The sequence below is a fragment of the Vombatus ursinus genome, unplaced genomic scaffold (assembly GCF_900497805.2).
Source record: "Vombatus ursinus unplaced genomic scaffold, bare-nosed wombat genome assembly UNPS02014798.1, whole genome shotgun sequence".
NCBI lineage: Eukaryota > Metazoa > Chordata > Mammalia > Diprotodontia > Vombatidae > Vombatus > Vombatus ursinus.
Window position 1 is genome coordinate 193,033 of NW_020954576.1, and position 23,912 is coordinate 216,944.

Sequence of the window (23,912 nt, forward strand, 5' to 3'; positions counted from 1 at the left end):
CCCCAACATTGTTGGATTCTAGTATTGGGATGAAAACTGGGCATGGGGTATTGGTTCGGTGTGTGGGGAGGGGGGGAAGTGCGCTAGAGCCCAGAGCTAGCTATAGCTGCAAGTCCAAGAGAAGTGTTTAAGATCCCACAGATTTGGGATAAAAGCACAAAGATCCTCAATGACAGCTAGAAAGATGGACAGACTGAAGACTGAATACCTCCAGCTCCCCTTCCCCCATGCTTCTCTTTCCCTCCAACCCCCACCCCCACCCCATCTCCAGCTTCAGGTTTTCTTCCTGTTTTTGTGGAGTTAGCTTGCACGAAGCATAGGCTTTGGCCTGTGGTGGACCAGGGGATAGGTGGTAGGGTGGGGTGAGGGGGAGGGTAGGGGCACAACCAAAGGGCCAGACTAGTTTCCCCAAAGACCCAGAAGCCCACTGCTTCCATTAGACTTTTCTGACCCACTCTCAAACCTGAGGACTGGCACCTGGATCCTAAGGTTGCTTGGTAAAATGGAGAAGTATGGGGAGAGGAGAGACAGAAAACTCGTCTACCACTCTACTACTGGGCCATGGCTACTGGGCTTCAGAGAGGGCGCTTTTATTCCATGATGCACAAAGGATGAATACCCTCCAACCCTAGCCCCTCTGGCTTCTGCCTGCCTCCCCCCACCCCTTCCCCCCTCCTAACCTCACCACCCCCAGAACTCACACTTCCTGGGGGCCAAGACAGGGAGGGGAGAGACCGCAAGCCACGAAGGGGGAAGGAGGTGAGAGGAGCTGGCTGCTTCCCGGTGCTATTGGGGTTAAGCCAACCTCCCCCCAAGTCCTTCATTCCAATCATCTGGGCACCCAAGAAGAAAGAGATTTTAGTGCCCCCACTTTTTCTTTTCCATGACACAAGCCCAGAGATGCCTAGGTTTCCAGCAGGGGAGATATGAAGGAGATATGAGAGGGAAGAGGATGCTGGTGGAATGCGGGGTGGGGGTGGGTTAAGAAGACCTCCGCTTCCCCCAAACATCCTTCAGGGTATACCTCTTTAACCTTCAGTGAAGTTCAAACCTCCAAACCCCCTCGAGGGGGGGGTGTTCCCCTAATCCTCACTGCCCACTCCACCTCTTTCCATTCCTTGTCTCCCTCCTTTCCAAACTATCTCCCTTACTCTTGCCTTGAAGTCCCTAGGTCTTCCTGGGCTTTCCCACTGCCTTCTCTTGCTTCTCTCCTGTGGAATGATCCCTGTTCTCTACTCATTTCTACCCACTACCGATGTACACTCTTCTCTTCCTCAGGCCCTTCCTAAAACCTGTCCTCATCTTTCCCATCAAATGGTATCTCCCCCAGACCCACTCAGTTTCTCTACTCAAGTGCAGAAAGCAATAGATGAATGGTGCATTATCACAGAAACAAAATCGGAGCCAGAACCCAGTTCCTTCAAGACCTGGCAGTGCCATGGGAGGCAATGAATGCCATTAGCCAAAGTCCTCATGTTGGCCTCTTGGATTAAGGAAGGGATAGAGGGAGGGGAATAGAAAGGATAGAGGGGGTGGGGTGAGGTGGGGAACGGTGAGAGCGGATGTGTGTGGGGGGGGTGGGGACATGCTTAGACCGTCAGATTTTCCAACCCTGGAACCACCGGACTTCCCCGGGGGGCGCCCCACTCTGCCTGTTATCCCCCCAGGAAGACCCCAGGATTCAAGGGGTCATGTTCTAGCTATAGAGGGTATACCAGCCAGCTCTCTCCATGAAGGTTTAGTAAGTGTGCCCAAAGGTGCCAGGGTCTACCCTGCTGCCCACCCCCCCATCTCTTGAGGCTCAGGCGTCTGTGGGGCGGGTAACCGAGCCGCCTGGTAACCCCATACCCGCCATGCTGCCGGCAGAAACCTGAGCCCCCCAGCCCCAGAAGATACCCCAGCCTGGTCCCCTGAGCCCAGCTCCCTGGCCTAGTCGGCCTGCCAACCCTATCTTCCCACCCCAGCAATCTCCTAGTTCGGCTCCCTGAAGGTCAATTTCTCTGCTGTCTTTCTGTTCCTCTGGTCCCTCAATCTCTCCAATCTTTCCCAGACATCCCAGTACCCTTAGTCCCTTCATTTACCACATCTCCCCAGAAATGGATTCTCTTCGTTTCCCCTAGACCGTTTTCAAGTCTTTGCCAGTTGACCCCAATTCTTCCAAGACTCCCTAGGGCCTCAGTCTTCTAGTCCCTGGGGAGCGGGCCCCACTCACCTGCACGCTGAGGGGCGGTGGCTGCAACTCGGCCTGGGCCCCTGGGGGGAGCAGGGGGGGGGAGGCTGGGCTGGGGGGGGTTGATGGGCGGGTTGGGGGCGGGATGGGGGGGGTAGGCCGTTCCCCAATCCAGCTCCCTTCTTCAAAGGAGCCGCCCACAACCTGGGCCAGCCCCTCCCCCCAGCAGTCTTAACCCTCTGGGTGCTGGCCCTCCCCCCCACCCCAGGCTTGGAGGGAGGGGCCACTGGGAGGGCCAGCACCGTGGGAGAAGGGCCCAAGAATCTGGCAAAACTCTGCCTTTGGCACCATCACTACCACCTCCTTCCCTCCCTTCTTCCCTCCCTGCAACTCTGGAAAGGGAAGCAGGTGAGGGGGCAAGAGGGATAAGGAGCTGGGGGTAAGCAGAGAACTATGACACTGAGGCAGAGAATATAAAAATGTATTTGGTGGACTGGGAGGGTCAGAAAGAGGTGGGACTGGGGAGGGCAGATAAGTCTTGGAAAGAAGGGAGGGGGAGACTTGCAGGAGGCACAGAAAAGGAATGAAAGAGAATAGAGGGGAGAAGCAGAAAGCCTGCAACCTTCATGTTTCTGATGCCCAGGTCTCAGACCCTTAGGAGCCTCATTAAAGAGTAGGGCCCCCCACCCCCATGGGAGCTGGCCAGACCCTCCCACCCTGGTGACAGGCTCAGGCCCTCAGGGGCCAGGCAGGGCAGCACCCCGCCCTCTCTATAGCCTCACCCCAAACCCACTCACATACCACAGCTCCCGGCCTGGGCGCCTGCCCCTGCCAACCAGGCCAGGGGGCAGCAACTCTACCAACCCTCAAAGGCCAGGGGGACATGGGGTATAGTGTCTTCTTTGGGAGTAAGGGGAGGGGAGCGGCGAGCACTGAAAGAGGAAGGAGCTAGGAGGGGGCATCTGCTGGGAAGGGCCTGGCCCCACCTCTTGTGCAAGACTATTGCCATCCTGGCCAGTTGGGTTGGGTGGGACCTGCCTGGGCCTGAGGAGGGGCACCCAGGACTCTGGTCCTAGCTTAAAGTAGGGGCATGAACAAAGAGGCTCCCTTTCCCTGTCTTCCAGGGACCAGGTACCTTGAGGTGGGAGGTTTTGATATTGGGGGACTTTCCCCCAATCCACGCATAGCTGACTAGGTACTGGGTTGAATTGGTTTCTGCTGGGGCCTGGGAAGGGAACAGGGTGGGGAAACTCTCAGTAATGTCCCCTGAAATGCCCCCTCCCCTTCTCTCCTGCTGGCAGTTGGCACTGTGCCCCTGGCCAGCTGCCCCTCACCAGCTCCCTGCCCGGTTGGCACCTACCCACCAGGATGCTGGCAGTACTGCCCTCCCCCCCCACCAATCCTCCTGCTCTCAGGATTCTCATGCCAACTCTGGGGTAGGGGGTGGGGGATGGTTATATTACCCTTCATGCCAGCCTGGCACAGCCTTGGACCCCCAGGTCCCACAGACAGACAAGCCCAGAGGCTCCTAGTCCCTCGAAGCCCTCCCTCTGGAGGTAGCACTTATTTCTAGTTCTCCATAAACACAATCATGGAGAACCTGCAGCCAGTGATGGGCGGTTATCTATAGCAGAACCGTGTCAGCCCCACTCCCCCGGGGTGGGGGAGGGGTGTGTGTTCCCAGGCACCAGATGCCAGGCTACAGGCACCCCCCCCCCACCTCGGCATCTGCTTGGACACCAAAGTCCCTGCAATTCTCATTGGGTTCCCTGGAGCCCCTATGCCTGGGAGGGGGTGGGTGGGGCAGCACTCTGCCCTTTGATCCCCATAAAGAGAATGAGCAGAGCCTGGGGCAGGTGAGGGGGTTCACAAGGTGCCCCCCAATTTCATTTCCCCTGGGGGCAGCTGGGCAGGGCGTGGGCACCTCTGGGGTGGGGCCACAAGAGAAGGGTGGGTGGAATCTCTCTTCCCAGAGGGCATAAATGACATTGGCATCAGGTTTATGCCAATTGTGGGTATCATGAAGTCACAGAGAAGGCCGAAGGAGTGTGAGGTGGCAGGGGTAGGGGGACAAATAGAGAGAAGATCCACCCTACCTAACTCTATCTTAGTCTTTACCCTACTCCCAACATTTTCAGCTTATTTCTCCAACTCCAGGCTGACTACAGCTCCCAGTATGCTACATGAAGCACCCTAATGCACCATGGGAGTTGTAGTTCATATGAGCTACTCTTGCCAATATAGGTGCTCCCCCCTCTTTGAGGTAGCAGGCAGGGTGCTGTATGGAATTTAGGAGGAGTGGAAGATGGGTAAGGATTCCCAAGGAGCCTAGGTTTGTGAAAAGAAGGATGGAGAATGAGTCCATAGGGTGGGAACGAAGCTGCCCCCTACCCCCAGGCCCAAGCAGAGGGGAGGCTAGGAGGAAGGAAGGAGGAGAGGATGTCTGTTGAAAGGGGCATATGGGTGGGGTGGGGGTGTAGGAGGGGAAACAGGAAGGAAACTAAAGCCGAAGACATGAGGCCCCTAGAACAAAGGCCTAGGGGAGCCCCCACTCAGAAGCCTTGCAGGGACTTGGGGGTGCCTCACATTGGCACTGTCCACTTCAGCAGCCAGGTCACTTATGCATAGTATGTGGACTGGCCTGGCTGATCTCTCTTTGCCATCCTACCCTGCTTCTGGATCTGGCCTCTGAACTTGGTTAACTGTGGGGTTCAGAAGCCTAACTCAGTTCTGAAGATGCTAGTATGGGGAGGCAAGAGGTGGCACTGGGGATTTTGGCTAGCTTGTATGGTCAATCATGGCCCCATGGCTTTGTTGAGTTAGCCCTTGATGTCAAGAGGGAGAGAACAACTCTTCCCTCAGTAAGAGAAGGATGCTGGCACGCTGTGGATATATTCTCTCTGCCCCAATGCCAGAGGCCATACCAACAGAAGGATGCAAACTTGGCCTACCTCTTCTTTGCCCCTTTGACCTATTTTACAGAGAGAGGGTTGGTTCATGGAGTGGGGAAGGGAGTGATGAGGGGCTTTCTCCAGGACAACCAGGGGAAACATCCAATGAAGTCCACTTAACGTCAAAGGGTCTCCCCACATAAAAGGCAGACATGTCTGGAGGTCCGAGACTGGGGTGATGGACTGGCTGTAAGGTCTCTGTCAAAGTAACATGAATGTTTTGAGATCATCCCTCCTCTGACATTTAGAAGTTTCCCACACACAGCTAAGATTCCCACTGAGACAACTTGCCTGGCATAGAGGGGGATAGGGGGAGAGGAACCTTTCTGGTCCCTCCAACGCGTCTGAGGGTAGGTGGCAAATGTTTCTCCCATCTCATTCCAGGCCTGTCTTGGTTCCTGGTTTCATTTGTGTTGTTCAGAGGAGGTGGGGTAGGGTGGGGATGGGGGGGTTAAGGGGGGGGGGGGGGGGGTGGTAAGGCAGTTTCAAACTGTCCGGGCAAAACGTCAAGTTTACTCACAAGTTTACTCAGCAGGAGGGGGCAGAGGCCAGGGCAGACACACCCATGCTAGGGTCTTATCCATCTGCCCATCCCCACCTTCCTTCCTTGCCTCTCTGCCCAGCCTCAGCACAAGTCGGGCACAGGTCCCCTCACTCTTTCATTATTACAGCCTAGTAGAGCTTATGTAGTCTTGAATCTAAGGAAAGGCAGTATGCCAGGTGGGCACTGTCCCGGAAGCATGTTGGGAGGCTGGGCCCAGCAGAAGTAGAGGCCTTAGTCCTGAGGCCAGTAACCTGGCAAAATGCCCACCTACTTACCCACCTGGGTGGGGCCTCTGACTCTTGCTCCCTACTCCTTAGTCCTCTCAGGGGCAGAGGGCCAGGGGAACTGGGCCTTATGCCCACCAGAGGGGAGGGGGAACACTAGGCCCTCCTCCCTCTATCTGGGCAGTTCTCTGTGACAGTGACCTCTGACCTCCAACTCCCAACCACATACTGCTCCCTGTTTGCAAGTCTAATACCATCTGGAAGCCAGGAGGTACTGGTGGTGCATGGACCTGGTTTGGAATTGGGGTGGGTGCTAGCCCCCTTATCTGACCTACTTCCCTTTCATTCCCACTTGCTTTTATTCTCTTTTCAGCTCTCCCCAAATCTCCACTGTCCCCACCTCAGAGGTGCCCCGCCCCCCATGCCTACCAGGGGGGCACCCCTCCCCCACCCTTCCCCAGGGTGCCAAGTATAAGCACACAAAGGGCCCGATGGTGCATTGTTAGCCCAGCCCCCGCTGCCCGCCGCGCCCTCCCAGGGCAGGCACCATGCCAAGGAGAAGCTGGGGGCCCTTGAGTACCAGGGGGCACCATGGCAAGGGGGAGGGGGCAACTCCTATCTTCTGGATACTGGGGTCCAGTTCAGCAGGGCCTAGATGTGACTTGCTTGATTTCAGTGTGGCCTCTTTCCTTGGCATATAAATCTAGTGGGCACTGCCTTCTTCCTTTACCAGAGCCCCCATTCATATGGCATTAACCCCTTCCTGAAACCTCTGAGCAAGAGGGGAAGGGCGGTGCCCAGGGGTGCCCAAGGGAGGGGGGCAGTGCTCAGGGGTGCCCAACGGCTGCATGGTGCCCACGGTAACCATCTAACACACAGGTGGCGCTGGGGGAGTCTGGGGTCCCCGGGGCCAGAATAGGAGGCGGTAGCAGAGATTTCTCCGAGGTTTCATCAGCTGCTCCAGGGGGAGCTTCCCCCATTCCACTCTCTTCAGTTACCACCAAGAGAAAGGCCACCACCTAAGCTCAGTCACAAATAAGCCCCTAACCCTATGTTTTCAATAATATACTACGGTCTGGAATACCTTGACACTCGTGCCCACCTTCCCTCATTACACCTCCATGCCTATTCCCCCTCTGGCAGTGCCAGGCAGGTATAGGGGTGACCAAACCAGTTGGGGGGGGAAGGAGCCAGCCCCATAATCCTTCAGGCTTTACTCCCCTCCACTCCTCCCCCCAACAAAGAGTTCCTGTCCTAGTTTAACCCCTCCCTTCCCTACAGGGTCTCCCCCCCATTCCTATGACTCCCCTTAGGGAGGAGGTAGGGGGAGGGGCGGCGCTGACTCATTCCCATTCCCAGCAGCAGAGCAGAGGGGTCCGAGGCATAAGGGGACAGGGCTAATTCCGGAAAGCCCTCCACCTGGCCCGGAAGCCAGGACCGCCTGCCTGCCTCCCTGTCTCCCCCTCTCCTCGGAGCACCCACTTCCGGTGTCCCAAACTAGGTCAGCAGCGCTCGTTTCCTGTGGGTCAGCTAGCCCCAGCGCCTCTGCCCCTCCCCTACTCTGGACCTAAGCTCCCCGCCCCCCCAGGGCGCCCCGAGGTCTCACCACGTCTCAGCCGCCCTTTGATACGTGGGGGGGGGGGTTGGGGGAGCAAGGGACCCCGCCCTCTTTCCAAACACCAGCCGGGCAGGGGCGCCGGAGCTGGCACGTGTCCGGGCACAACCCGCTGCCCACGCCGCCCCCCCTGACTCCAGAGTCCCCCCCTCGCTCTGGCCGGGACACGTCGCTCTCTGACTCGGGGTGGGGTAGGGGGTGGGAGGAGAAAAAGAGCCGGAGACTCCAGGAAACACCCCCCCCCAAACCCCCCTTCAAAATCTACCCTTGCATGGGGACGATCCCACTTAGCAGACACTGTGGCGACCCCCTCCATACGCGCGCGCACACACCTATGGGTGGGGGCAGGTGTTCCAGCGCCAGGGAATTGGGGGGGGGAGCTGAGTGGGAAAAGTCCCTTCAATCACCCCACCCTCTATCGCGGGTTCTGGGGGTCCGGAGCGGACGCAGTAGTGAGGTGGCGGACGGCTGAGCAGCCAAGAGGGAGACGTTATCAAGAAGAGCGGAGGGAGAGTGAAGAGAAGAAGGGACGAGATACCGGGGCAGGAGGGGAGGCGGGAGGTTGGAGTCACAGCGAGCTGAGAAAGGGAAAGAAGCGAGAAAGAGAGCTGTCCTAGAAGACCTAGAAACCGAATAGTCCAGCCGGTAACTTTCCCCCCAGCCCCAGCTCCTCCTGTGCACCCCCTCCCTCCCAGGACTTCTGGCGGGGGTCCAGTTCACCGCGCCGGAGCAGAAGGTGGGGGGGGCGCGATGTCCTAGTTAGAGTCAACGTTTCCATTCCGTCAACTCTGCCCCTGTGGAGGGTCCCCCAACATCCCCAAGAAGAAACCTGGGAAGCGCTCAGCGCTGAATTACTCCAACTCATCTCAGAAAAAAAGTCACCTGGGCCCCTACGAAGTGCTGAGAAAGTTACCGGGAACCCTTTGCTAAGAGCTGGTGGGGGAGTCGCGATTCCTTCGCAACCTTTCTCCCAGCCCAAACCAGTTCCAAAGACGAAGGGCTCTGGAGAGAACCGGAGGGGTGGGAATCCCTATTTCTGTTGTATGGCCGTGTGGGGGTCCCCCTTCTATAGGGCGACCGAAGGACACTGCAGTAGTTTCGAACTGAGAAGGGGAACCCCGAGCCTGGGAAGGAAAGAAAAGGGGTGTACTCACCTCTCTGCCGTCGGGTCTGTCCGCAGAGGTTTGTGAGATGCGGGGTGTAGGGAACTGGTTGTCCCCCTCCAGGCCCTGTGGGCTCGGGGGGACGTAGGGGGCCGGAGCCTCGGGGCTCTGCTCCAATATTGGTCAGAAGGCCGCGGGCAGTCCGCTGGCTGTTTGCTCCTGGGGGGCTCCTCCTCCGCCTCCCTCTGCCTCCTCCTGCCCCCCCCCCCCCCCCCCCCCCCCGCCCCCCCTCCCCCCCCCCCCACCCCCCTCCCCAGCCCTAGCAACACCCTCTGTCACTTCCTGGTTTTCCACCCCCCCCTCAGGCCCCCCCTCCGCCCAATAAGGACATAAACTTCAACCTCTTAGTCCAGTCTGTCCCTTTAGGACACTGCACCGTCTATCCTTCCCTCTTTTTCCCCTTCCTTGTCTCCCTTCCCCTCCTCTTTTGCCTTCTTCTGTCCCTCTCTCCTCTTTTCTCTTCTTTCCTTCTCTCCCTCTTTTTCCCCTTCACCTGCAGCGGTAGCTCTTCCCCTCTCCCTCCTCCTGCAGCTATCTTCCCCAGTCCACCTTAACCCAGACCCCACCCTCTACCCCCATCCAACCCGAGGGGGTGCCCCGCCCCCGCCCTCTTAGCTCCACCGCCCAGCTCCTCTATTGGTTGAAATACCCATCAATCGAAATTTCAGTCCCGCCCCACACTTGGCCCTTGGGGAGAGGGGCGGGGCTTATGGACTGGAATGGTACAGGGAGAAGGGGGGGGTTGGGACCTTGTCTGCGGCGGCCTGGGCACCAGCCCCTCCCCCATTCCCCCTAGTTCTCCATCCAGTCCCAAAGGGCTCCCCAAAGGGTGGGACAGCAAAAGGGAGGGAAGTGGCTGGTGAAGGAGTTAATGGAAGGGGGGGGTGGGAATTGATTGGGGGTGGAATCAGGGATTCAGTGTAGGGCGAGAGAAGGGTGGTAAACCAGAGCAGGGGAAATAATCAGGTCACAGCAGAAGCCCAGCAGAAGGAGGGAGGGAAGGGGAGGGTGGAGTCACCAATGGCCAAGGCCCGAGATCCATGTCCCTCACTTCTCCCCCCCCACCATTCCCCTTAGACTGGAGGGAAGGGGTCTGGACTTGGAGACTTCATTACGTGTCCCTCCCACACGCGTGACGGTACCCCACGGGGTGGGGACCTACGCCTAGGCTAAGCCCGAAGGCAGGACTCGGCCTCTGAGTTCCAGCCCTTTGCCCGGCTGCGGCCTGGGCACTGCCAACGGGGAGGGGCTGGGTGCATGGAAGGGGGCGGGGGAATGGGGATGGCACGTTGTTTCTTCTCCCCGCCCCTCCTTTCCTAGCTCGAGAGCCTTGAATTCCTTTCACCTTTCGGTAATTGGGGAAACTGAGGCTTTTGTGGAGAGATATCCTGGCCGGAACACGACCCAGAGACTAAAGCTTTTTTGGGGGGGGGGTCTGGGTAGAGGGAGTGAGTTTGTAGAAGGACAGCCACCTGAGGGAGGGCACTTTGTACTTCACCCTGTCCCCAACCGAAAGTACAGGAACGGACTGGGACGCTCCGTTAGGAGCCAGGCGCCTCCCGCTCCTTGAAGAAACCCTCCCACCCAAGTCAAGCTGGCCAGGTTCTCTTCCCATTCTGGCCAGGCCGAACCGGGTCAGATTCACTCTCTCTTCCTTCTCTTCCCTTCCTTTCCTCGGCCCGGGGGCTCCCCCCCCCCCAGCAGGTGGCTTCGCGGGACACTAGCTGAACCTGTTGGACCACAATGGGCGGTGTCGCGGGGGCCCAGTCCCTCACCCGGGCTGACCCGGGATCCCCTGGCTAGGGGGAGGGGAGGAGCTCGGGTCCGGGCCCCTCCCTCATCCACACTCCCTCCCTAGCCGGGCCGTGACTCAGCCTCGGGGCCGCTGCCCTGCGCCCCAGCCAGGGGCGGAAAGTGTGAGGCGCCCCAGAGGGCCCAGGCCAAGGCAAACAGCCCCCCACCCCCAGACATTATCTCACTGGAGAATTGGGGGGGGTGAGGTTCTGGGGCATTTAAGGGGGGGTGTGAAGGGGGAACACTGATTCGGGAGATCCGCTCCGGGTTTTCCGTCCGTTCCCATCCGTTCTCCGTCTCCCGTGCCCCCCACCCCCACCCCGGGTCCCTCTGTAGATGGTCAGAGAGTTTCTCCGGGTTTTCTTCCTGGCCTCGGTGGACAGAGTCCGGTTTGTAAGGGCTTGGAAGGAGTTGGGTCCAGGCCGGGGTTTATTCCTTTCTTCCTTACCTCCTGGGACAGGCTGGCCTGGGGAAGGGCCGGTGCCAGGCGAGAGGGGGCAGTGCCAGGGGCACATTCGAAATCAAGAAGGGGCTATGCCAGGGGCAGAGTTAAACAGTCAGTAGAGAGAGGGCACGCATAAGGGAGAGGAGGAAACAGAGGGAGGGCCAAGGACAAATAGGCACAAGAAATAACGATAGAAGTAATAATAGCTGATATTTATATAGCACTTTGAAATTTGCAAAGCGTCTTACAAACATTATTTCATTTGAGCCTCACAACAACCCTGTGAGGTAGGCATTACGTATATTAGTATCCCCATTTTACAGATGAGGAAATAGTCTCACGTTACTTGACTTGCCCAAGGACACACTACTAAAGTACTGGAAAGGTTGCCGTGACCTCCTAGGTTGGTGTAGGAAGCCCGGCGCCAGGCTGTGAGAGTCCAGTCTCCATCACCAGCTACCTATTCCCGCCCCCAACCCCCGCTGGGGTATGGGGGTGGTAGCATCTTGGACGCTTAGCAAAAGAGAGGAATTTTGATTCTTCATTTCCCTAGGAATCTGAATCATTCCTGTTTTCTCCTTTCGCTTAGTCCCTATCTTCATCTTTCTATTCTCCGCAGCCCCTCCCCACCCCCAGTCCATCCAACCTCCTTCGACCTTTCAGGTTTTCTCCTTTCAGTCTCTACAGTCTCCATCCTACGGCTCCCCTGGGATCCCGGCTCCGATGGTGGAAGGTGGGGCAGGGGCTCCAGACTAAATCGCCCCAACTTCTTGCCTAAACCAAACCGTAGAGAACATCTGAAGCAGAAAAACGTACACTTCTTGTAGTCCCCCAACCCCCCTCTCTCAAAACCCGGCCCCCTAACGCCTCTTGCCACCTTGGCCTGCCAGTCTGTCCTGGGCTGGGCTGAGATTGGGCGATGGGTGCTGAGAGGCCTGCAGGTGCCTCCTGAGGGAAGCTGGGGAGAAGGCAGCTCCAGACTCCCCAGGCCTGAGCTTGATTCTCCCCTCTCCCATCCCGCTTTCTAGACCAACAAGATGTAAAATATCCATCCAGACAGGTAACCTCCTGGAGGAGAGGGCAGAGTGAGGCATGGGGTAAGTAAACCGAAAAATAAGGATATTTGCCTTGAGAATGGAGTTGGCAGTGGGAGTTGGTATCCCATCCTCTGGGATAGAAGTAAAGATCAGGAGAAGGGGCAGCCCGGAAGGCACATATGGTTGGATGTAAAAACGCTCTGAGAACTAGGGAAATATGTTTTGGGGTGTGGAGAAAAGGAGTTCTCCAGGTCTACAGGCAGGAGGTCCTGCGTTTTGGGATTGGGGGACCAGCCGTCCCCTAGCAGGGAAGCTGGGACCCCAAGTGAGTATACCTGCTGCGCCCACCTCTTAACTTGTGGCCCCCCACTGCTTCCACCGCTTCCCTCGAAGTACCAGCCGCCCAGGAAACCGCTGGGGGCGCCCAGACCGCAGCCCCCCCAGCCGCCGCCACCCCAGCGCTCCCACTGCGACCGCCCAACCCACCTGAAGGGGCCGCGGCTGCCAAGGGGGGCACCCTCCCCTTTCCCCAGTCTCCCCCCCACTAGCATCTGCGGGCGGCTCTATTTATAACTCCGGTGCCTATTCCGAGCCTTGGGTGCGCAGCAGTCTACTCCAGCGCTCTAATCTCCGCTGGGATCTTTGCGCCCCCCAGGGCCTAGGCAGGTAAATTTAAATTTAGCCCCAGGAAGCTCTGGGGAGCAAGTTTCCAAAACTATAGGGGGGTGGGGGAGGCGGGTGGTGAAAATAAATCCCGCCCCACCCCTCACTCCTTCCCCCCTCCGCTGGTCTGCAGGGGGCGCTGGTCGGGAGGGAGGAGAAATCAGTTGCATTGGGGTAGTTTACCGCTGGCGACCTGTATTCATAGAGTTGTAGATAGGAACTGTGCGTTGAGGGCGAGAGCCTTGGGGCAAAAGACAGGGTTTGAGGGGTTGGTCAGGGAGGGAAGAGGGAAGGAATCTGGGAGAATTCGAGAAGGGCAGTGGGACCAGGGGTGGGGGACAACCACAGAGAAGAAGGACCCTGTGAGGGAAGAGAGGGGGAATTTTTTCATACAAAAAGGAAATGACTCAGATGCAGCTAAGATGCAAATATATACCTCCCCCCCTCAAAAAAAAGCTGGTGCTGAGTCCAACTGCTCTATAGCCACCAGTGACCCCTTCCCGACCTCGCAATCAGGAAGATGCTGGATATCAAGGGTCTGGTTTTTGTTTTTCCGTTCTTTTTTTAAACTGTGATATCCAATTTATTCACGCGGTAAAATAATACCTTTCCTCCTCCCAATCCAGGGGTCCAAGACTCCACCATGGGGCCCCTAGTGGAGTGACTGTGAAGCCCCGGCTTGCGCTCCATTTTTCCTCTTCCCAGGGGATTCCTAGGGATCCCTTTCGGGTCTGGGTTCTCGCCCCATGGTCCCCTCTCTCTCCGCGTCTAGCTTCCAATTTCCGGGGTTGCTTCAGTTCCCCTGGAAGCCACTAGATGTCCGCGCTGCTCCAAACGCCGACTCGGAAAGCCCCCTCTGTCTCCCGGGGAAGCCCCTTCGCGTCCCCAGGACCCCTGCTCAAAGCGCACCCCAATGTCTCCTTCCCCTTCCCCTTCAGTCATACAGAGCATGAAATTTGGCACTGCCCGCTAGGGCACTGGGTGGGAGAAACACCCAAATAACTACCCTACTACAGTTGGTGGGCAGTGCATTAATATTGCTCACTCAAGGCTTTGAGCCTTCATTGTGATAAACGAAACCTGGCTTCATAAAATAGCTAGCGGTCACGGAGAGCAGAATTTTCTGGCACTCTCTATGTGTTGCTGAAAAAGTTATGTTAAAGAATCTCTCATAGTGTTTCCTAGGTGGGCTGAAACCTTGTCTAACGTTAGCCTTCATCTGTCCCAACTCTGCCACCTGAACAGCCTTTCTCTACCCTGAGGACCCTACCTGGAACGGCTCAGACTGGAACCTTATGAACAAAAAAGGGAAGCCCCGTTTGTAGAGAGTAGATGGACAGTGCTTATGTAAAACACTCCCCAGTGCGGCAGAACCAGATTAAAATTGGGAAATATTTAACAAAATAAATAAAAATACAATAAAACATAGATAACAGTACATTGTAAACTAAGTCAATATGGGGCCCATAGGTATCTTTAGGTAAGGATTAGCAGCCTGTGTTTCTATTTGAGTTTGACCCCCACTGCCTTATACCAGCCAGAATATTGGAGGGTAAAAGAAGGGGTGCAGGGTTGCCTTTCTCTCCACTTTCCACCTGTACTCGTGGGAACCTGGAGGTGGCAGAAAGCGGAGTAGTGAAGAGAAAACCAACTCACTTCCCTACTAAGCTGGGGAGGCAGGTAGAAGGTTTTATTGTTCTCCACATCAGGCTCATCAAGAAAAAAGAAAAGAGAATATATTTGGTGTGAGTACAATGAGACAAGGGAATGGAAGTGGGGGAAAAGAAAGACGCTGCTAATTCTTAACGTATTTCCCTCCAGCTGCCAGGTCTCACCCTCCCAAGTGTCTATCCCGCTTCCCTAGCTCAAATTGCACATTGAATTTGTCTTTCTCCCTCTGTCACTGCTTCTTTTTCTGACTTTCTTCTCTCTTACAGACCACAGCTCTGCCCATCTCCACCCACCACTTCCCCAGAGTCCCCTTTGCCAAGCATCCCATTGCCTTCTCCATTCCTCTGGCATAGGTTCCTTTCTCAGCCCCCTGTACTCAGACTCTACCCCCTCCCCCTTGTCCTTTGGGCAATGTCCCAACTCCAGCTGGGTGGAGTGGGGTTGGTCATGGGGCGGGAGACAGGAAAAGGCCTGGTAGAGGCAGGAGGCCAGGGCCTGAGTCACAGGGTAGGTTAGGGCAAAATGGGGGCCAGGCCCTTGTGAAGGGCACAGAAGGGGTAGATTGGATTGTGGAAGCCGCTTTTCTCTTCTCCACCATCCTGGTCTCCTTTCCTAGGCCACACCAAGGACTGCAACTGGGGTTCTATCCCTTTTTCTATATTTTGACAGAGAGGACAATGGAATCCAGGGTTCTGAGGGAGAGCTGTCCTATCCCTGGCATTTTTGCATGGAAGGGTGGTATGTGCTATATCTGAGATAGAGAAACTTTTGAGTACATTAGCAATGCTAGACAGGGAGGGGCCCACAATGCTATGCCATTGGTGCCCCCCACCCCCATAAGGGTCATGCTTTCTCAACAGAAAAAACCCACCAAAAAAAACAAACAAACAAATAAAAACCAAAAACCCCCCAACCTGGCACAAGACAGTGTATTTCCTACCTCCTTGTTCTTATAAACTCCTACCTTGCCCTCCCCTTATACCGTCTCACACAGATCCTGCTTGTGCAGGGAATTGGCTCTGATTGTCCTGAGAGGCTAGAAATCGAATCAAATGGCCCTAGAGTTGAAAGAGGCTGAAAGCCCACACAGCTCACAGTAGGCATTGAACTTCACTCATTTATTGGTACTCTCAGGTAAGCACAGAGGACACAAGGAGTCTCGGAGATGAAGGAGGCACTAGAAGGACAAAAGGGGAGGCTCAGAAGAAGGAACATTGCCAAGAAAGCTCAAGTCTTGCCCCCAGTGTGCCCACCTGAGAGTGCCCAGTATGGTGTCATGGATGGGGGTGGGCAGGGAGCATCCTAAATACCTGGGCTAGTCTAGCAGCTCCTTAATACACCAACAGCAGAGAAGGATATAAGCCGCCTCCTTTAGGAATCGATGCAGTACCCCCCAGCTTGTGCCCATCTTGGCGACAGGTAATCGGAACCCTGCATCATGAAGAGCCTGACTGAGGGAGAAGGGCAAGGCCTGGGCTACGGGTACAGCCGTTGGTTGCATGGGAATAGCTCTCTGTGCGAGAAAGGTGGCTGGCTCGCTTGGGCTTTATAAACATTCTCCTACCCTGGGGACCGTGTGCTCTCATGACTAACAGAGACAAAGCCCCTGGATGAGGCAAGGGGAGATTCTGGAATGAGGAATAATAGGCTGTGTCAGCCTGGACTGGGTGGGAGTTGGGAGGGGAGTATCTGACCCCTTGTCCCTCCCCTCACAGTGTAAGAGCCCTGGGAATTCTGCCAAGCTACCCATTGGCCCAGCTCCCTCCTCCCTCCTCCCCAGGTCATACATCCTCACATGGAGCCCTGCTGATGTTGGCATCGAGAAGCATCAGTCAGCTCGAGCTATCCAGCCCTTCTTTTTTCACACCCCCAGCCCTCATCCTCCTAACTCCCCTGCCCCTGCTCAATGTCAAGGATGTCTAGGCAAAGAGGAGGCAGCCCGACCCTCCACTTCTAGGTTTCTGCCCCAACTCCTGGGTCTTTGAGGGTGGGGCTAAGGGGGTCCCAGTCACATCCATGGCAGCTTTGACTCCTAGAAAGGATGAAGTAGCAGAAGCAATGGGCACAGTAGAATACACCATTTATTGGTCAGCACTGACGGTGGGGCCGCTGGGATCAGGGGATACAACAGGCAGGAACAAAATCCCCCAGTCTGACAGCAAGTTCACAGAGTCAGGTTCGTGAGCTTCGTTCTTCATCTTCTTTCTCCAGCTGGTAGGCTGGTCGATAGGCAGGGCATCCCCCAGGGCCTGGGTACTTCAAGGCCACATTCTTCTTTGTATTCTCTCGACTGCCAAGGGAAGTGTAGCTGGAGATGCCGGGAGGAAAGACACAGTCCTTGTAAATATCCGACTCCCCATTTTAGCACTCCCTTATCATTCCTGACTCCTGCCCCACTCCTGCTAGCGCTTACCCCCAGTCATACAGGATGCAGTAAGGAACAAATAGCTGACGAAGGAAATCCCAGATGTCTCTGTATGTCCAGTCCTGGGGAACAACAGTCAGTTCACTGAACAGGTAGCACTATGTTTGGATCACCTACACCGTCCTGCCTCCCTTTCTGCTTCTGGGAGAATGGGCAGATCCAAGCATTTCTACTCACCCATATTCCCAATCTTGATCCCCAGAAGGAGGGGCTACTCTTCCTTCTGATCCTCTCTTATACTTTACAGGTGAAATCTAGTACCTCATCCTCAGCTCCCTCCCCCTAGTTTTTTAAAAAAGGATAGAATACTGGTCCTAGTTTCTATCTGATCCTTCCTGAGTTTTCCCAAAATGCCACTGTCTCATTCTATATGACAAAAAGATGGGAGTCTGAGGGGTAGTTGGGAATGTTTTCTCTCTCACCAGTAGTGGGTTGATGCGCATATACTGGGGCCAATCTGGGTCAGTGGGACTGAGGGGACTGAGGCTTCGGGATGAAGGATCCGTTCTCCTTGTGCCCATCAACACAGCCTCCAGCTGGGGGTTCTGTGCCCTAAGTTCACTCAATGCCTGCTTCATGTCGCCCTCAGCCTGTAAGACTTGCAGCTTATACCTGGAGAGGCCCATAAACCACCTTTTGAACCTATAATCAAGCAATTCCCCACTCCTAACTCCCATAACCCTCAGCTCTCCCAGCCCGAAATTCCTGATCCCCAGTACCTCTTGGCTGTCTCCTTCAGAAACTGCTCCAGCTCTGGGAAGGGAGAGATGCTACGGATGTAGAGAATCTTCAGCGGGACCCTGGGCTCTGGGAATTTCCTTTGGGTAGGTGGTGAGAGGGGTCAGGGCCCACAGGTTCCTCCATTTGTGTAGAGAGAGCCCCCTAAAACGGTGTGCACTGTCCTCTCCCCCACCCCATTCTGGAATACCCTCCTTTGTCTTCTTATATCCAAACCCTGCACACCCATTTCTCAAGGCCCAGCTTAAGATTTTCTTCCTCCAGGAAGCCAGCCCTAGCCTGATTTTCCCCAACTTGTTAAACATTTATCTTCCATAGAACATTTTCCAACACTTGATTCGTGAATGTGTTTTACTGTTCTTTGGCTGTCATGTATTCCAATGGTGTCACGCCAACAAGACTATAAGCTCCATGAGGGGAGGGCCTGTGTCTAATGAACCTTAGGTATCTTCCCTAGTGTCTTGCACAGGGCCTTGCACAGACATGGAAGACACCCTACATACAAATTCTTATTGAACTGATATGAACAGCCTTCCTCCTCAACACTGACACACACCCAAGATGAAGAAACAGGGTGAATGGATCCAGGAAGGAGGGATGGGGGGCCACTGATGGCAAGCAGCTGTCTGGGGAAGCATGCATCTCTGGGAGGGCCTGTCAGCTATTGCCCGTCCCAGGGCTCGCGGTACCTCTGTACAGCAGCGTGGAAGAGGTGCAGGAGGGCAGTGCAGTCCTTTCCCCCGTTGAAGCCCACACAGAGCTGGGTCAGGCTGTACCTCGACAGGGCCTCCTCGATTATCTTCAAGGCCCCTGCTACCTTCTTCCCCAGAGGAGTCCCTGCCAGGGATATTGGGAGCATGGGGGAGATACACGTACGAACAATCAGAGGGGACTGTGAGATGATTGCTCAGGACTTTCCCAGCGTCTCTACAGTTTAACACCCCTTCAATTTGGTCCCATCCCAGGAGCTAGGACCAAGTCAATCCTCTGGGTACTGTATAATATACAGAATCTGAGAGCTGAAAGAAAACTAAAAAGGTCATCTCTAGTCTAGCCCTTCTCTTGGAAAGCATGCATTTCCTCTATAGTTTTCCCTGACAAGCAGCTGCCTTCTGAGAAACCAGAGGCAGTGTCCAAAAGCAGAGTGGAGGTCGCACCACCTGCCCACTAGCACTGTTTGGATGGAAGGGAAAACTAGAGATAGCAACCGTATTTCTTATCACAAGATCTACTGGACACTGTCCCCATTCCTAGGACAAATAAAAAAAAACTGCAGCCAGAGACAGGAGATGGCCAAAGGAAGGCAATGCCCACTTCCCTTCCTCCAGCAGCCTTCTTCCTACCTGACTGGGCTAGCTTGTACACAGCCTCCCCAGCCTGCTCCACTGCATTGGGCACAAATGGCACCAGGGCTCCAGGGGGTAGGTGAGCAGCCAGGTAAGCCTTTGCTTCCTCCACTGCTGCCTCCTCGTCTGAGTCCAGTGTCAGCTTAACCCGGTAGTAGTTGCTACTCCAGTCTGGATAGGAGCCAATGCCAAGTCGGCGTCCAAAGTGAGCCTGTGCTTCTGTAAGGATGGAGGCAACTGACGATTCCTCCACTGTCAGGTATAACTCACGAAGGTGGAATTGCATCCCTTCATTCCGGAATAGATCCGACAGCCCCCCAAGCACCCGCTGCTGCAGTTCTGGAATGCCCGGGAAAAGGTAGACATTGCGGACAGAAACCAAGGGGAATCGGAAGGGTACCCCAGTCTCAGGGTCAGTACCATAGTGGAGACGGGCAGTCGAGGGCACCTGAACCAGCTTCTCTTGCCCAGTGCCCCCCAGGGCTTTCACAGCTTCTTCCAACTCAGGGTGGGGCTGGAGTTTGTCTCCAAAAGCCTGCGCTACAGCCTCAAAGGTGATATCGTCATGAGTGGGTCCAATGCCACCAGAGGTGAGGACATGGGTGAAGCGGGTGGAGAAGGACGCCACTTCCTCTGCAATGGCCATCACTTCATCTGGTACCACAGAGATCCGGGACACCCGGACACCCATGGAGCGAAGGGTCCGGCACAGAAAATAGGTGTTTGTGTCCTGAGTGTAGCCCTGGGGAAAGTGGGGGAGAGAGGGTAAAGAGGTCTGATGTTTTGTTATGTGGAAGGAGGGTAGCTACTCCCACCTGCTGGAGAAGAAAGCCCAACTTGGAGGTTCTATAAGGGAGGGAGAGAGGGGGGGAGAGAGAGAGAGAGAGAGAGAGAGAGAGACAGAGAGAGAGAGAGAGAGAGAAAGTGGATGATGGAAAATCATTTAGGGTTAAGATTTGGAATGGAGTCCGTCACTCATTGGGTAAGATCCATGATGCTATACTTAGCCCTCTACTCTTCTCTCTAAGCCTCCTCTTTTGGTGAGACTGTCTACTCCCATAGCCATGAAGATGACTCCGCAATCTCTTATCTCCAGCATTTACTATTCCTTTGAGCTCCAGTCTCATATCTTCAATTGCCCCTGGATGTCTCCACTTGGATGACTGCTGCAAACTTATTAGGTCCAAAATAAAGTTATGCTGCTCCTAGAACCGGCCCTTCCTCATGACTTTCCTATTTCATAATGATATGTACCTCTTTTTTTTCCCCCTTCTCCCTCACCTCCAATCAGTCGCCAAGTCCTGTCCATTGTAAGTCTCCCAGGCTTTTAAGTGGCCAATCTGACATTGGAAGCCAGTTCATCCAGTGCTCTTCCATTCTCACTGCCAACATCCTGAGTCAGGCCCTCTTTCATCCCTTCTGGCCTGTACTGTTACTGTGTTCCATCTGGTCTTCCCTCCAGGCTTTCCTCTCCTCTACCTATCTTACAGAGGACACTCAGACCAATCCTCCCAAAATGCTGCTTTGATCATCACCATCCTGGTCAAAATCCTTTGGTGCCTTCCTACTTCCCACTGACTACAGTACAAATTCCTCATCTTAGCATTTGATGATCTGGCTACTTTGCTGACTGCCTACGTGTACTCTGTATTCCAGCCAAATCAGACTATTTACTGCTCACTGAACTTGACTTGTGCTTTTTTATCCTCAATCCACTGGTCAGTCTGTTCCTTCCCCCTGTAATGTCCTCCCCATCATTTCTGCCTCTGACTTTCAAAGCTCAGCTCAAAAGCCTCCTCCATGCAGCTTTACTTAATCACCTGGGAAGTGATCTCTTCCTCTTTGGAGCTCCAACTGCAGTGCATCACTTATGCAAGTGACGCTTCTTATGGCCTTGTCCTTTATTTATTTTGATAGGAGTCTAATTCACTTTTTACCTTGACCCCCTCTAGCCCCCTTTTGTGGGCTGTCTTCCCCATTAATAATTACAACTAGCATTTCTATACCACCTTCTATGTGCCTGGCACTGTACTAAGCACATTCACAAATATTGTCTTGTTTGATCCTCACAACAACCCTGGGAGGTAGTTGCTATATTATCCTTATTTTACAGTTGAGGAAACTGAGGTAAAGAGATTCAGACTTGTCCAGAGTCACACACTGAGTGAGCGTGTGAGACCACATTTGACTTTGGGTTTTCCAGCATGCCACCTGGCTGCCATTAGAATATAAGCTCTGTGAAGGCAGGTACTATCTTTGTTTTTGCTTTTTATTAGTATTCCCAGCACTTAGCATAGTGCCTGGCAAATAGCAAAGCCTTAAAAAATGCTCCTTCCTTCCTTAAGTGTATAAACAATACTGTATACAGCTTTGCATCCCTCATGCTACTTAGTATGCAGTCCCAGATAATATGGTAGGTGCTCAATAAATGTCTGTTGAATGAATGAATACATAACATATTCCCACCTCCACCGGGTTCCTTTGGGAATTTTACAAAAGCCAGGGAAAAACACAGCTGAGCAAAATGAACAAGGTGGGGCAAAGTTAGGTAACCATTTTGGCAAAGGGCTCAGTCACGTTGTAAGGAGGTGTGTGGCAGTGGGAGGTCTATGGAACCTGCAAGTTTAGACTAGGTGGCACTAGGGGAAGTTCACTTCCTCTTTCCCAGATGGACCAAGCCAAGCAATTCTCTCCCTCAATTCAAATCAATAAGCCACCTTCCTGGGAAAGGAGAGGGAGAAAGGAAGGGCTGCCTAGGGTCCAGGTCCACACTTGCATGCCTGCCTGTTGGGGCACGCTCAGAACCAGTGGGGGCCCCTTTGCCCACACACACCTTGAGGATTTCATCTCCGATGATGATGATGCCAGCAGTCACATTTTTCCTAGGGGTGGCCATGGTCAAACTTCTTTGATCTCGAAGTACCCTGCAGTAGCCACCCAGGCCCCGGGACAACGCTCGGAAACATGAGAGTCCCGCCAGCTCTACAGAAAATCAGGAGCTATGGTTCAACTGCGGTTATCAGCCTGATGGGAGACAAAACTAGAATGGAGGGAACCTGTAGGGAACTAAAAGGAAAGTTGTGGAGAGGTGAAGGACCCTTAAGCTGGGGGTCATATCATAGAATATTTGCCCTGGAGAGGACTTTAGGGGGTGATCTAATACAACTACATTATTTTGCAGAGGAGGAAACTGAGGCTCTGAGGGGGAAGTGACTGCTCAGTGGTACACTGCACGTTGTGCTGCGGCAGACTCTCTTGGAAGCAAAAGTGAAGAGGGAGCTTGGAGTAGTAAAACACAGCACTGGATCGAAGTCTAATAACTGGGGTTCGAGTCCCAGCTCTGCTTCTTACAAACTGAGTGACAGTCTGCACCTCGGGTCTCCGTTTCCCCATCTACAAAATCAAGGGGGTCTGGATCAGACCCACTCTAAGGTCTAAACTTGCTTCGGGCGAGCTGGGGCCGTGGGCGGGATCGCGGCCTTCCTTTCTCCACACCACAAGGCCCTTTTTCAGAGCCCCGGCACGCTCCCTGACAACCCTTTAAACACTGCCTCTGCGGATCGGGTACCTTTGTCCTCAATCGCCCGCCCCTCGGGCCCTGCAGGCGGAGACCATCCTCTCCTTCTCTCGGCCCGACAGCGCGCTTTTCCACACTGGGCCCCCAAGCCCGCTCCAGCCGCGTTGCAGGTTTCCAGGCCGCCAGCCCGGCTTTCTCCACTCTCACCTGCTCCTTTGCCCCTTCCCCAGTGGTTTCCTACAACTCCCTCCCGGCTGTCCCGACTCGGCTTCCGTACCCAGCGTTCCTCCTGAGCGACACAACCACCCCGCGCCTATTGGTCCGGGCTTTCACCGCCCCGCCCCTCCCGCAGGTTTCATTGGTGCAGTCGGCCGTCCCTAGCAGGGCCGCTAGTGGAGGGCTGGAGAGGCACCGGGTTGTTGTTGGTGGCGAGCACGTGGCCGTCACGCCTGGAAGTGCAGTGACGCGGGGTGGGGCGCTCATTCCTCCCGCTCTGGGCGCGTTTCTAAGACCGTGGACCTCTAAGACCTTTGACCTCTTGTAGGCGAAAACCAGTGTGGCTAAAAGACACAGTCCGGCGACAGAGGCCTCAGTTTCACCCACAGTAGTCCTTGGGTGAAGGCGCAGTGGGCAAGTGGTGGGTTAGTGGGGGAGGCGGGATTTTGGTTAGAGACCAACCGCTTCCCAACCACCTTTCTGTGGATGCTTAACAGAGGGCCTACTAGTCCATCGCCTCTAACAGACAATCTTTTCTTGGGGAGAGGGAGGAAATTCTGCCTTGGGCACCTTGTCAAAACACGAGTTGGAATTATCTTTTAAAGAAAGCTGCTGTAAGAAAACTCCCCTACCAAATCCAGCTATGCTTAGCAGCCCAGGGACTTTCCCCGAAGTGTCAAATATATAGTTCATTTTTCTTGCCTCTTATTTTTAGGGCCACTTACAGGTGAGGACGTGGGCCTCCCCCCCAGCCTTCCTATTCAACCGGTGTTCCAGTGCTTGCTATAAGAGGCCTTATGCTTAAGCAACACTAGTAAGTGGAGCTTACAGCCTTAAAGTAACAACCACATGGTCCATTGGTTGTTCCCTCAGTCAAACTGAGACCTGTTAAAAACCTTAGCTTAAAGAGGCCAAGGTCTCCCACAGCATCCAGGGCCATTTCCAGTCTTACATCTGGGCACTGGACCCACGTGGCTCCGGAGGACAAAGTGAGGCTGGTGACTCTGCACAACCCCCCCTCACTTAGATCCAATTCACTTGCATGTCATGGCATCACCTCCTTGTTGTCATGGTCCTCTCCAAGAAGGAAGGACAAACAGCATGATCATTAGAGTTCTAAAACTTGAGGGAAATTGTTGGAGTTGGACCCCAAGTTAAGAAGGCTAGGCATCTGGTCACAGTAATGTAGAGTACTAGATTTGGAATCAGGTCAACTGGCTGGGCTTAAATTTCAGCTGACACTTTGTAGCTGTCTGACTTTGGTCAAATCACTTAACCTACAAGCTTCATTTTCCAAACTGGCATAAGTCTGATACTATAGAAATGTGAGCTACTTCACCTGCTACTAAAAATCCCCAACTCTATGCTAAGACTCTCATGAGGAAGTGTTCTC

General features: G+C 54.6%; 3 protein-coding genes and 1 long non-coding RNA gene across 6 annotated transcripts in view; 1 reads left to right on the forward strand and 3 right to left on the reverse strand.

The window, feature by feature from the left end:
* Positions 1 to 2,244, reverse strand: part of LOC114049925 (zinc finger and BTB domain-containing protein 7B-like) — an 8,504-nt gene extending 6,260 nt beyond the window's left edge. Inside the window, 1 exon segment of the mRNA XM_027871392.1 lies at positions 2,213 to 2,244. The gene's annotated coding sequence lies outside the window, so the exon portion shown is untranslated.
* Positions 2,245 to 9,992: 7,748 nt separating this feature from the next.
* Positions 9,993 to 14,034, forward strand: LOC114050221. The gene is made up of 3 exons (XR_003569950.1): positions 9,993 to 10,018; positions 11,935 to 12,003; positions 13,852 to 14,034. It is a non-coding gene; the product is annotated as an uncharacterized LOC114050221 (long non-coding RNA).
* A 1,392-nt stretch (positions 14,035 to 15,426) lies between these two features.
* LOC114050220 (lens epithelial cell protein LEP503-like) lies at positions 15,427 to 15,808 on the reverse strand. The gene has a single exon (XM_027871869.1). The coding sequence runs from the start codon at positions 15,776 to 15,778 to the stop codon at positions 15,593 to 15,595; it is 186 nt and encodes a 61-aa protein (XP_027727670.1). The 5' UTR covers positions 15,779 to 15,808; the 3' UTR covers positions 15,427 to 15,592.
* A 530-nt stretch (positions 15,809 to 16,338) lies between these two features.
* LOC114050165 (FAD synthase-like) lies at positions 16,339 to 22,568 on the reverse strand. Of its 3 annotated transcripts, XM_027871783.1 has the most exons (9): positions 22,355 to 22,442; positions 21,620 to 21,810; positions 19,207 to 19,528; positions 18,784 to 19,005; positions 18,130 to 18,277; positions 17,422 to 17,520; positions 17,125 to 17,314; positions 16,691 to 16,764; positions 16,339 to 16,585 (listed from the first exon to the last, which is right to left on the reverse strand). In XM_027871783.1, the coding sequence occupies exons 2-9, from the start codon at positions 21,680 to 21,682 to the stop codon at positions 16,450 to 16,452; spliced, it is 1,254 nt and encodes a 417-aa protein (XP_027727584.1). In that variant the 5' UTR covers positions 21,683 to 21,810; positions 22,355 to 22,442; the 3' UTR covers positions 16,339 to 16,449. The 3 variants fall into 3 exon arrangements, with proteins under 3 accessions (XP_027727584.1, XP_027727585.1, XP_027727583.1); XM_027871784.1 differs by having other exon boundaries at positions 18,784 to 19,528; positions 21,620 to 21,768; positions 22,355 to 22,568; XM_027871782.1 differs by having other exon boundaries at positions 18,784 to 19,528.
* Positions 22,569 to 23,912: the final 1,344 nt, after the last annotated feature.

Bases quoted from the DNA above. Each gene is read 5' to 3' on its own strand.
- LOC114050220 (XM_027871869.1), bottom strand. From the start codon at position 15,778: ATGCAACCAACGGCTGTACCCGTAGCCCAGGCCTTGCCCTTCTCCCTC.
- LOC114050165 (XM_027871784.1), bottom strand. From the start codon at position 21,682: ATGGCCACCCCTAGGAAAAATGTGACTGCTGGCATCATCATCATCGGA. The intron at 19,529-21,619 runs GTGTGTGTGGGC...CACTTTCCCCAG, and splicing joins TCGGAGATGAAATCCTCAAG to GGCTACACTCAGGACACAAA. The intron at 18,278-18,783 runs GTAGGAAGAAGG...TATCCCTGGCAG, and splicing joins GTACAAGCTAGCCCAGTCAG to GGACTCCTCTGGGGAAGAAG.